The sequence below is a fragment of the Paroedura picta genome, chromosome 5, assembly GCF_049243985.1.
Source record: "Paroedura picta isolate Pp20150507F chromosome 5, Ppicta_v3.0, whole genome shotgun sequence".
Taxonomy (NCBI): domain Eukaryota; kingdom Metazoa; phylum Chordata; class Lepidosauria; order Squamata; family Gekkonidae; genus Paroedura; species Paroedura picta.
Window position 1 is genome coordinate 64,561,240 of NC_135373.1, and position 13,563 is coordinate 64,574,802.

Here is a 13,563-nt window from a genome sequence, read left to right on the forward strand (position 1 = left end):
ATGGAAACACCATTGGAAATCAGCCAACATTAGACAGTACGCTCCATGATTGTAGAAAGATTTATGGAGACAGATAAAGCAAGTAGATGACAACACATCATTTACATGAATGCAAAGTCCCCAGTGTGATACAGAATGTGAAAGCCTTCTGTCCTTCTGTGCTTCCCTTCTATTATAGACCTGTCTAGTACCCATGCCATATCAGTGCTGCCAGCCCCAAGAAGCCCCTTGTAAAGCCCAAAAACAAGGCAGATCTAGTGTTGGTAGCAACTTTAGTGCACTTCTGTCCCCATCAATGTTGCTTCTTTTAAAAAGAAAAGGCAACAAACCTATGTATCTGGTTTACTCTATAAATAAGGATAATTCCTTTTTTGGGAAAGGACTCTTGTTTTGAAACACAATAGTTTTTACTGGCTCACCAGGAATATACATGGAGGGTTTTTATCAAGGAAAACACAGTAATGAGCTTATCAACCCTATTAAGAGAGCATCTGTTTTTGAACACATGTTGCCTTTTCATTTCAGCATTTCAGAGCAAATGTGCCATCGTTACAGTCCCAAGTTCTTCCTTACACCAGCAATTTGTACACTGCCTGCTAAGTTAATATAATCACCTGCTAAAGCGGTTGGTTTCAGGTCCTAGAGTGGATTGAATTCATTTAAGTTCCAGAGGAAATCTAATTTTCCCCATAATAAAATCCATCTATGGCTCTTAGGTGGTTTGAAAATCTCTACCAGGTAACTTGATGATTTAATATCATACAGTTACTTCACATTTTGTGTATGAATTTAATGCTCAGAAAACCAGGCTGCTGATTTAAAGAAAATGCTTTTTCACTTTTGCTGAGAGAAATGGGGTGGGTTGGTGTGGGTAATAACAGTGGCATAAAGGGCACTTGAGTGTATTTTGGGGACATGTGGCTTTAGACCACGCCGGTGTTTCAGCTACAATTGTCCAAAATGCCAGTGCCTATCATTAGCTTGGATACAATCCACTTTGGGAGTCAGGCACAATACAATGGAGAAGAATGTAAGTCCTTTTGGGTCTTCATTGGGGAGGAAGGCTGGGTATCAATAGAGTAAATAAATAATACAACAAACAAATGGAAATTATTTTCAACTTCATTTGACCTATAAATTCCTCAGAGTATTTAGAAGGCTCATAGGTATACTGGCCCTAGAAGGCCAACCAGGCATGGATTCATTTATTCAATATTTTCAATCAGTTTAAACCCCAAGTGCTTCTCCAGCATCCAAGAGCTCCAGCACACATACGTCAGAGCATGGAAAGGTAGGAACAATCTCCAAGAATTTTCCACCCTGGAACTGGCAACCCTATATCATCCTGTGAGTAAATTAGGCTGAGAAAGAGAGAGAGAGGGAGAGTGAATGACTAGCTCAAGGTCACCCAGCAAGCTTTCATGGCAGAGCAGAGATTTGAACCTGCGTCTCTTAGATCCAGTCCAATGGCCTGGCTCTCATTGTTACTGTGTACAGCCTAGTGTGACGGTGGTCACCTTTCTTTCTGAGGCCCGAGGACAGTTGGCTTATGTTGTATACCTAGCCCCTGTCTGAGCAGGGACCCACACAGGTCTATTAAGAGATCAGCTTGGAAAGAATACTGAGAATGAAAGAAGAGTTATTCAGGTGAGTAATACAGTAACTTGGACTGGAGAATTAGCAAATTAACAATATCCTTTTCCTGCCCTGGATCCTGGTGGCAGCAATAGGAGCGTTGAAAAAGACAAAGGGTGCTAGATGCACTTATTTTGTCTTCCTACAGCACTGCCAACTGGTAGCAAGAGGGGTTCCAACTGCATGTCGTTGGCCGGTTGTGGTGCCCCCAAGTGGCCATGAAATGCTCCTACTGGATAGTTGCTAAATGAATTTTTGGTTCACCACAGCATGGCAATTTCTTGTTCTCTTGATGAGTGACCTGGACTGGTCAGGATATCAGTTTACATTCCCACAAGGCTTCTGGCTTTAAAATTGCTTTTTCTAAATTTAGAAGACTGAAATTCAGTGGGTTTGATGTACCTATTTCTAGTGAATAATACTTGGACTAAAACACCTATATCCCCCATCAACATTTCATTAGGATGCAAATTAAAGCTCTGCCAGAAATGATTTTGCACTTCATAGAACTCGCCTTCATTTCAATCTCCATATTGTACATTCTGTACAGCTGTACTGCAATAAATACTGTTTGTAGTCAAGAGATCTTAATCACGAACACTTCAACTAACATTTGTTGAGAAACTCAGCCGTATAGCTAATTTTAAAGATTAGCGTGTTTCATTTTAGATTAATCTGTTGCAGCTGAAAAGAAAACCTCAACAGCTTATAGGAAATGGTTATGAAAGGGTCTAACACGTTACCCAGCATAAACTGAATGGCTTCATAATGTCCACTTTTAAACACACCATTTAAGCTTACAGCATCAGGCAAACAAATCATTCAGCCTGAAGAGGCTGGCTGGTATTGGCAAGGCGAGAGAGGACATCAGAAAATCGTGCACCTTGGCTCAGCCATCTGTTGTATCTATGTGGGCCTTTTGATACAGACCTGGTGTCTGTGGGGAGCAACTCAGCACACTGAAATAAATGACCACTGATATTCAGGAGATCCTGTATATACCCTGGGATCTGGGATCTGAAGTGAACATCATCGGGACCTCCTTCTCCACCTGCTAGTAGTGGGGGGGGGGGGTTGGGTTTTATAGATTTTCTGCCATGTTGGTAATGTTTTATGGCTTTTAATGGAGTTTTAATGGGGATTTTAAGACACTGTAACCCGCCACAAGCCGTAAGGGAGTGGCGGGAAATAAATATAATAATTCACTGGTGAAGAATATCAGACTGTTCTGGATCACCTATATATGTTCATATACATATATACAATGTAATAATGGGATACATTTTTTAAAAATCTCCTAATAAATGGGTTTTGGCAGAACTCTATAGGAATTCCAAAATCATGCACCGTGACCCAAAGATCCACCCCATAAAACTAATTATTGATTTACAAATTCCAATCCACATGGACTTGTGGAAGACATCCCACTTTCCCTTCCACCACTATTTCCTCTTTTCCTTTTTTGAAAGCCCCTGTACCTTCTCCCCTTTTCCTGATTCTTTCTCTCCTTTCTGCCCAACATCCAGCCTTCATTTATCCGCCCTTCTGTCTTTATCGTTCCCTGCCCTTCACCCCCTACCTAGGAGAATCATTGCACAGTTGTGAGGTACCAGGGGACCCTCAAGGACTTGTGTGCTGCCACCTCACTTCGCCCTGTCTCCTTCGTGCACTATTTCCTCTTTTTGTCCTCCTGGCATACCCTGTATCTTCTTCCCTTCCTTTGCTTCATCTCTCCCCAGCCATTCACCATCGTGCGTTTTATCTGCCTCCCATCTTCAGCTATATTAACTATTGAGGTGGAAACATCTTTCACTGTGCCCTGGGGGGGGGGACTGTAACAGAGATCATAATGGAAATGACATTGCATTCCCCTCTCCACACCCCCAGCTGCAGTTGAGCAGCACTCACCCAGCACAGCTGAATCCCATGAGGAAGATGAGGAGGATCACTGCCTTAGCAGTGGGCCCCTGCCAAGCCCAGGTAGTGCCACCTCCCCTTTCCCACCACTGTCGATTCCCTGCACCCAGGCCCAGCCTCCAACATGCTGCATGACTGCCACTCCCTGCCTAGCTGTGCAGGAGGAGCAACTTCCTTGGACTGCAGTTTCAGTGCTGGGCTACTAGGCTGGAAGGCTGCTGTTACCCCAGACCAACCTCAGCCTGTCCCTGGCCGGCTGATGCAGAGTCCTGTGAGGAGGACAAAGAGGAGAGAAGGAGACACAGCTGTCTGGTTTGCAGCAGCAGCAGCTCCCTCCTCCTGCTGGGCTTTTCCCGGGATGGAGGCGAGGTCACAATGCCATCAAGCCCATCAAAGGCTTTTAGTGGCTTGGCTGGTTCTGTGCTATTGATGTTGTTGTTACAGTTTTCTATGTATTCCTGCTGGGTCATTATTTTATTTGCAATTTAAAATATCTTGTGCCCTCCAGGGGGTGGGAGGCAAGAGAAAAAAGCTCTTGACTTAGGTCAAAAGTGAAATTTCAGTGTGGAGGTCTGAAACGGTACACATGGATTTCAAAATTCACTCTGGAAATTGATTTACTTCATTGACACTTTTATCAGGGTTGAGGTTTTAGCTGGGGGAGGGATTTCTAAGGGGTACAATGCCACTGAGTCCACCAATTTCCCCAGGGGAACGGAAGAAAACACCTACCACTTTCAGAGTTGCCAGCTCCTGGTGGAGACTGAGGAGGGCAGGGTTTCTGAGAGGCTACAATGCCCTCCTCAGTCTCACCTCCTCCCCTCTGTCTCCAGGTACTTCCCAACCAGGAGCTGGCAAAGCTAAAAGTGGTGGGTGCAGAGGGTGTGCCTGAGCAGCCTCAGTAATACAAGGCTTGATGTTGCTTTCCTGTGTTAAGGGGCTCACTTACATGGCTGACCTACATAGCTTTTCTGAACTATTCCCTGCTTACGATTCCTTTGGCCTAGTCTGTCTCTCCCCCCATGAATTTCAACAATGGATCTTGTCATATAAAAGCAGATTTCCCATCTCGGCAATTTTTACATGCACACACTCATTCACTCTACTCTGCACAAAGGATAAAACCAAATCCAAATTCTTTCTCGCTCATATTTCAGTAGTCCCTCTGCTTTGTTTGATGTTTCCACATACATTTTACATAGCAATCTGATTCTCATTTCTTAAATTTACTTCATTTTACTCCATCTTTCTCCAGTGGGCCCCAAAGTAGCACACATTATTCTCCCCTCCTCCTTTCCCTCCACACTACAGTCCATCCGTGTTGCTGGTGGGAGAACCCTTTGCATGCAGGGAAGGTGCCTGACACCACAGGAAAGCACCACCACTAATGGAATGAATCCCAGGGATCCAAGTCATTAACCCAGGCAGCTTTCTCCCTCTTATAGTTGGAAACTTACATTCTTTTAAACTGAGAACCAGAAAATATTCCAATGCCTTTTAACACAGTAAGAAGTCCTTTACTGCTTTAATGTCATTACCTTTGTTATTGTTAAGATTAGTAGATTACAAGGATCTAACCAAGAAAATGCCTAGGTTGGCAAGGAAGGCATCTAAGGTGGGCTCCAAAACAGCAGAAGCCCTGTTGGTAGGTTGGTAGACGCCTCAGAAGCACTGAACTAACCAGTATATAAAACACTGACATGTACCGTCTGTCTCCCAGGCTGATTAAAATCAGTATAAAATGCTCAGTGAGCAGATTCCTGGAATAAAGTAGTGATTTTAATCTCAGAAGGGCCATTTAAAGTATTTTTACTTTTTCCTGTGACTCCCACAGTAAACAATATATCATTCTATATTTAATTACAGTGACTTTTTTACCCCCTCCCCCTCCAGACACTGAAGTAGAAATTGTTTGCTACTCGGATGTTGCTTCATGAGAATTACTTAAATGACTTTTTGCTTAACCTCACTTTTTTTTTTACTTTTAAAACTGAGTTCTACTTTTTGTTTAACTGGGTCCAACTATTATGGGACAGGGAGAAAAAGATCTCCTTAACCATTTTTTCCATGCCATTAATAATTGTATAAACCTTTATGATGCTCCCCCCAGGTATAATTTCATTAGACTAAAATGTCCATGACTATCCAGCCTTTCCTCATAGGAAAGGTGATCCAGCCCTCTCATGTACAGAGATGAATAAACACACCATAAAGAAATCTCAAATGCAAAAATTATTATACAATTAGAAAAAGTATACAAACATTTTAAATAATATACATTCTTTACATAACAGTCTCAAAGACAATATACAATAAGAATGATCAAAAGTAACTCCCACTCTGTGAATGGTTAAGGAAACTCCCAACAGGACCCAGGAGCTCAGCCTGTTCCTCAATAGCTTCTGCCGAGGAGCAAACAGCTACAAAGAATATTAATAAAGCCCAGTTATTATCAAATACAGCATGGAGCACCATAGTATTAAGAATAGGAGTGTAATACGATTTTTGTAATTTGTTAGTAAATACCTGAATAAGGCTTTTCTTTTAATATGAAGTTGGTTACAATTATGTAGAAGAGGAGTGAACAAATGCTTCGCTAGCTGTCAATGCCATAAACTAGTATTTAGAATACTTCTAAAAGGCAGAGAAAAACAAATGATAGATGTAAAATGGGGTCATAAAGCAATTAGATTACTTAGGAAAGGAAAATAGCTATACTTACTACTATCCAGCATCCCATGTCTGGATGGGGTGCAATTAACAATTGCACCAGTTGCCAGGCTATATGTGGTCTGGGGCCTGCTTACCTGAGGGACTGCTTGGTTGCTTTTGCCCCCCGCAGGGCTCTTCGCTCTGTGGGTATGAACTTACTGATAGTCCCTCAGGAAGCTCACTTGGCCTCGTCCCGGGCCAGGGCCTTTTCAGTCCTGACCCCAACCAGGTGGAATGGTGGTGCTTGGTCAGAATTTACTTCATGAAGCTTAATTTATAAGGATCTTCTTTGTGGCTGGTTTGAACCCTCAGCTCATCAAGTTGCAGTCTCTTAGATAGCACAAGGGTCTTTTCTTTCACTATATTATATATATATACACAAGAAAGCCCATTGCAACCAGGAATACAATGGGCACTAGGACCTAGGGTAACAGTGGGAAGTGCAGATCTCTCTCTGTGTATCTCTCGGTGTGCCTCACAGGAGGAGGCATAGCAGCTAATTAGGGCTGGTTTGTAGGAGGGAAGCAGGGCTGGTGTGCAGTTTGGGGCACTTCTCTGTCTCTCTCTCCCTCCATCGCAGCAGGGGCGGCTCTCTCTGTGTGTGTCTCTCTCTGTGGCAGCAGAAGCCACAGCAAGTAATTAGGGCTTGTTCTTAGGAGGGAAGCAGGGCTGGTCAGCAGCATGGGGCCGCTCTCTCTGCCTCCCTTGCAGCAGGAGCAATAGGAGGGAATGAGGGCTCGTGTTTGGTCTGGCAGGGCTCTGTGCGTTTGTCTCTGGTGCGTCTGAGAGAAATGTGGCTAGTGTCTAGGGAGGTAGGGCAGGAGCTGTAGGGGCAGGGCCAATCAAGGTGCAGCCAGCTGGCTGCATCCTGATTGGCCCTATTCCAACTCGGACAGCCAGACACGTTCTACCCCTCAGGCTGTTTCACAAATATATAGAGGAACCATGGATAAGGAGACAGACAGACAGACTAGAAAGTAAGCCCACTGCCGTTTGAATGCAGCGGGCGCTAGGGAGGCAATGGAGTAGGGTGGGGTGGGTGTGTGAGCTGGGGGCAGCGAGGGCACGCACTGGAGGCCGGGGATGGGGCGGCCTGTGTAGCTCCGGCGGCATGGACCTACCGGAGTCGTTCATGTCGTGAAGGTGAGGAGAGCATTGTTGGGGGGGCCGGGGCGGCGGCGGTGGCGCTGCTGGGGCAGCGTCTGGCGGGAGCCTTCTCTCAGGCCAGGGTCGTCGCGGGTGCGGCTGGAGGGTGTTGTGACTCCATGACTGTGGGGGAAGCGGGTGGCAGGTGATGTTTTTTTGGGGGGGCTGGCCGTGCGGACATGTCCTGGAAGGCAGGCAGGAGTTCTTGGTGGCGGCGTTCTTTGTGGGGGAAGGCCGGAGCGGCTCGGGCGTTGTTGGCGGGGTGGTAGTGGGAGCCATGTGGGGTGGGCGGGCGTAGTTGCGGTCGCAGCTGGGCTGGCGGCGGGCGCTCCTGGGCGCGGGGGTCAGTGGCGGATCGTGGCTTCATGGGGGATGGCCGGAGCGGCTCAGGCATTGTTGGTGGGGTGGGCGCGGGGTCACGGGAGCCAGGTGGGGTGGCCGGGCAGAGTTGCGGTCACAGCTGGGGCTGGTGGCGGGCGCTCCTGGGCACGGGGTCAGTGGCGGTCCATCGGTGTCAGGGGCTGCAGCGGTAATGGCGGGCAGGTGCATGGTTGCGAGTTGGTGGGGCGGATCGGGAGGTGCTTCATGCGCAGCTTGCAATTGGTCCGTTGCCGCTGGACTGACAATCAGAGGGCCGATTGTTGTTATTATTTATTATACTTGTTACTCGCCTCTCCCCGGAGGCTCGAGGCAAGTTACAGCATAAAACCCCCAATAAAGCCATACAATAAAATCCATAAAATAGTTTGAACACCTAAATTTCAACAGCATCTCTTTTACCTGGTTTCTACATTTTGGCCCAGATGTAGCTCCATAACTAAGCTAAACCAAAAAGGTGGAAACCTTAGACATAAGATATGCATTGCTGTATCTACTCCAACATGAAACAAAGTCTATGAATTGGCCAGTCTAAATATTTAAAGTTAATATTCCAGTCACAGACTTATTTCAGGAAACTTGATTGAAAAAGACAAGTGTGGCTGAGCATTGGCTTATTTGCTCTTCTGTCAGTAGCTGAAACACATAGAAGCTCAGCTATTAACTGCAGGCACTTGAACTATGCACAACCACTCTCCATTCAGTTTAGACTCATCTCATTTAGAGTGTAGCTAGAAAATGAACAGTCTGCTCAGAAAAGACTTCTGAAACATGACACTCTTCAAAGATAGGACACAATCAACAGAATCCGTTTTTCCACATGGATTTGAATTGGACAGTCCTAGTCCTTCAGGCTCTGGTCATTTTTACTGGACTAATAAGAGAAATCCTCATTATACATTATTATTATTCTCTACTTCCCAGGATTATTCCTCTGTACTCTAAACAGCCTTAATAACCTCAGTTGAAGGCTCCAGTGTTAGTTAATCAAGGGTAAGGTTGCTTAGGCCCAAACTCTCATTTATTCAATGGAATAAAGCAGGGACTTCATGAAACAGGAAAAACACAGGAAAATGCTCACAGTCTGGAAGCGAGGGCTAAGAGACAATGTCACTATTAAGCAATCATTTCTGCAACAGTAAGATAAAGCTTTGGAAAGAACAACAGGTTCAGCCACAGCCCTTGACTTGCCAAGTATCACAAAACAGGATTACAGACCTAGTAAAATGAAAGCCAAATGCTTCATAATGAAAAACAAACTCTTAAAAAGGGAAGAAAAGTTTGATTTATCAGGCAGACTTTCAAGAGGCAACTATGGTAGAAATGCAAAAGGTCCAAGAACCTTCTAACCCAGTCATTAGGTGTCTCCACAAGACAACATTCAGTCATACGCATGCTTCAAACCATGAAGGCTGGCCTCCCTTTGCTTTGGCTTCTTAGAATGATTAAGGTGACCATGAAAGTCTTATTCCCTAATGCTGCATATAGGTAGACAACAACACCTGTCTTTTAGCAGTGGGTTGCTGAGACACCTCAAGGAATTAGGTTCCTGGACTGATGGTACATTACACTAAGACAGCCTATTCTTGTTGGGCACCTGAGCTGAAACATTTGCAAAACAGACTATTAGAGAGATGATCAAGGCTCCAGGGAATAAATACCAGCCCTTACATGCCTACCATCTAAGGAGGAGCTTTGTTCCAGAATCCAGGTTTTCTCATAGTCACCATGAATGCTGAAGCTCCATCCCCATATGATATGCCTGAGAACTAGCAAGGGCTTTCAGGAACACCTGTCAGGAGCATTGGAAAATACTCAACTTCCTGTTTCGATAGTAGAGCATGATTATGAGGAAGCTCAATATAAAACAAAGCAAACTTCAGCTGATCAAGTCCCTTTCCATTTTGTAAGGCCATGTGTGGTCTCTAGGCCCTTGGCTCTGCTTGGGAGTGGGAAGAGAAGAGTTGGTTTTTATACCCTGCTTTTTACTGCCCAAAGGAGTCTCAAAGTGGTTTACAGTTGCCTTCCTTTCCTCTCCCCACAACAGGCAGGTGAGGCTGAGAGATCTGACAGTGTCAGAACAGCACTATTAGGGCTGTGATGTCACTCAGCTGGCTGCATGTGGAAGAGCGAGGAATCAAACACAGCTCTCCAGATTAGAAGCCACTACTCTTGACCACTATACAGGAAAAGGGTGGGGTTGCATAGAAAGCTGGTCAGGAGTTGCCTCTCTCTCCTTCTGCTAATGAGAAGCAAACCAGGTAAATACAACTCACCGCCTCTTCATTGGGACTCTTCTCTCAGACTGCCTCAAGTTTCAGCCAAAAAGCTGTGGACGATTAAGTAGGCAGGAAAGGGTACTAAACTTCCTCTGACCTCAGCATCAGCTCCAGACCAATGGGATCCCTCTCATGGTTAATGTTGCCACTGCCCCAAGATCCCAGCTGTGACCTATAGGAGAATCCTCCAGCTGCACTGTGGCTATGGCTTAAATCTTCCTGGGGGGTGAAGTATTCATGTCTCTTGCCATTCCATCTATATTCAGCCTGACAGTCGGCTGCACCATCTCTACATTTCCCTTCCCTGCCACTCTAAATGGCAAGTGCCATTTTGGTGTAGTGGTTGGGAGTGAAGACTTCTAATCTTGCATGCCGGGTTCAATTCTGCACTCCCCCACATGCAACCAGCTGGGTGACCTTGGGCTTGCCACAGCACTGAAAAAACTGTTCTGACCGAGCAGGAATATCAGGGCTCTCTCAGCCTCACCCACCCCACAGGGTGTCTGTTGTGGGGAGAGGAATGGGAAGGTGACTATAAGCCGCTTTGAGCCTCCTTCGGGTAGGGAAAAGCGGCATATAAGAACCAACTCTTCTTTTTCTTCTAAAGACTGATACCCCATATCTGGAACAGGAAGTCTGCTGTCATCCCAACTTGACTGTTGCTGAAAGCTAGTTGCACAGCTTGTAATATGCTTATGAATACAAAGCAAAATGACAAGTAATGAGCCACCTGTGTTTACAATTGGTTGCACCTTTCTCCCTCCCCATGCATTCCTGTTGCTGCCTGGCATAAGAGCAAAACTGCTGTTTCGTAGCAAATCTACACATTTGGTTTTTCGACACCTTCTGACTATTTCTACAGTTATGAGAAGAATCCCTAAATGGGCCAGGAAACTGGGCTAGAACACAGAGCACTCCCAAAGCAAAACAAGGCATTCACATTTCCCTCCTTGCTTCTACATTCCCATGATCCCATATGGTTTATTTCTTAAAACACTTCTAGTCACAAACGAAAGGCGAGGTTCACGAAAGCATACCAAAATACAATAAAATTCCAATTAATCCCCTCTATCCAAGTAAATGCCTACTCAAAGCCCCAGCTAAAAAATGGCTTCGTGGCACCACCAAAAACCTTCCAAGGATGGCACCCCTCCTCTCCACTTCAGGGAAACCAGTCCTTAGGGTGGGATCCATTACAGAAGCATGAAGGTGACAGGTGGGCTGGCTACTTCAAGTGGGGGAACAAGCAATGTGAAGATCATACGCACAGCTACATATAGGGAAAGGCAAGTCTAGCGAGACTTTTCTGACATGGGCATATAAACGTATTTTTTAAAGCCTCAGATATCAATAAGGCATTGTCACACATCCAGAAATGCACTTTGTTCTCAGATTAAATACAAATTATTTGGGGGGGAGGCTGTACTTTCCTGTTCCCATGCAGCCAGGCAAGCTTTCTTCGATATTAAAAAAGAGCGAAATAGACTCCCTCCCTGGCGCCAGGGCTGTTCTCATTGCACTAATGGAGGGATGGACCGTTCACCATTGTCCAGCAGGCAAATCCCTGCTGGTGGGACATGAACCACCTCCCCTGTTTGTGGCTGCCTGAAAATATCCTAATTGCCTCTTTTCCCCTGAGAATGGGCTTTGCTCACAGGCTTCAGGAGAAGGTTGCTATTATAGCAGGTGCCACTGAATTACAAAAGGTGCATGTCAGAGTAGAATAGAACAGCAGGAGAAGAGCAAGGAAATGAGCCAAGGCCAAGCACAATGAGATTCCAAGAAACACCCTCAAGGCAGCCTTACAATTGGCACTGCCACCACAAACCCAGACGCAGCTGCAAGAAAGATGCTTTTTAAAAATATCCCAAGGATTGGCACTCTGGCCATGTAACCAGCCAGCACGGATCTTGTTTTGAATAGGGCCAGGCCACAGGAAAGAAGAGATTAGAAGTATCAAAGAGAGATCCCCCTCCCTGTTACACATAGGATTAAGAAAGGGGGGGGGGAGAGAGAGAGAACCACTTTGCTCAACATTCAATTTTGAGGAGAATTAAATTAGCCTGAAACATTGTTCTAATTCTGAAGAGTGAAGAGGGGATTTCATAAACACAGTGAGTGGCTTGGAAGTATCACCCCCCCTCCATCAAAACTAAGCTATGAAAAGCTTTAAAGGAGCTATTATTGTACTCTGTCCAACCGATGAGTCAGTTTTTGCACTTCTGATAAGTATATTTCAGGGGTGGTTTTTTAAAAAAAAAACTTTTCTTACACAAAAAGTAATTTATCACACAGATTGTATAGAAAGATGTTAGCTGAGCCATTTAATTCTGTTAGGTCCCCTTGGGCTTTCCTTTTGAGATAAGCCATTTTGGTCATCAGAAATGCCTGGCTGTGGCTCTATAATACCACCGTATATTTCTTTCATTTAAAATACTGCTCCGTGTTCATGATCATGGCATCATCTAACCTGACTCCCCTTATTTCAAAGCATCACATGCCATAGTCCTAAGTATCTGGGGATGGTAAACAATTGCAGCATGCATAGCAATCAAGCCAGTCTGTTTTTTCTACTGCCACATGCCATTTACAAAGAGTAATGTTGAACAGTGTTTACAAAAGCAATTTAAAAAAAGTAGTGAGAATCAAATTCTCACATGAAGATTGTGTGAAAATATCACACACTCCTCCTGAGAGAGAGGGAGACACAGCAGGGAGGGGGGAGGGAGCAAGGCAGGGCCCCTTTCTGCCAAACTTCCCCACCTGGGGGCTGCTGCTGCAATTAACAAAACAGCAGGGAGAAGTCAGAGGAGGATGAGGGACACCTGCCTGCCCCTGCCAGAAGCCTTTGACGGAGCTCCTCTGCTTCCCCTGCCTTCAGCCATTCTCCCTCAGGCCATGTGAAAGCAGCAGGGAGGCCTCTGGCTGATGGGAGAAAGCTTCCAGTAGGATCATGGCAGGTGGGTGGCAGGCAGCCCATGGTCACTGCAGCCTCAAGAAAATAGGAAGGGAGAGGGAGAAGCGGCTCACCACTCTTGAAACAGCCAGCTCTTACATGCTTGGTGGCTTCTTTTCTCCCTCAGGAGGCACTGAAGACGGGGCTGTTTCCCACTCTCAGAGGCGTCTTGTCTCTTTGTCACCTGAGGAGGCATCAAAGAGGGCAGCTGCCTCCTGCTCTCAGAGGCTTCATGGTCTCTCCCTCTCCCCTGGTGAGGGTGCAAAGACGGTGGCTGCCTATTGGAACTGAGGCAATTAAGGCATGCTCCCAAAGTTCGTGAGAATTCCCTCTCAGTCTCATCCCTTCTGTAACTACTTCTGTTGCGCAGCCTAGTTGTGTGTGTGGCATAAGTTGTTTTCACCTCCAAAATAATATAAGCACAAGAGAGAAACCTGCTAGGATTAGCTGAGGAAGGGAATTCTAGATGATGGAAAAGAACAAAATATGTTAAATCTATGAAACTTTTTTCATTTAAATTGTAACTGTAGTATATAAGTA

General features: G+C 45.4%; 1 protein-coding gene across 3 annotated transcripts in view; it reads right to left on the minus strand.

The window, feature by feature from the left end:
- Positions 1 to 13,234, minus strand: part of LOC143837886 (mitogen-activated protein kinase 11-like) — an 84,116-nt gene extending 70,882 nt beyond the window's left edge. The window contains exon 1 of one of the 3 annotated variants that reach the window (XM_077338318.1): positions 13,123 to 13,234. In XM_077338318.1, coding sequence (XP_077194433.1) covers positions 13,123 to 13,219 — 97 coding nt within the window. In that variant the 5' untranslated portion in view covers positions 13,220 to 13,234. Of the gene's footprint in view, positions 1 to 10,064; positions 10,186 to 13,122 lie in introns of those variants that run through there. The other 2 variants (XM_077338323.1, XM_077338321.1) reach the window with 2 other exon arrangements.
- Positions 13,235 to 13,563: the final 329 nt, after the last annotated feature.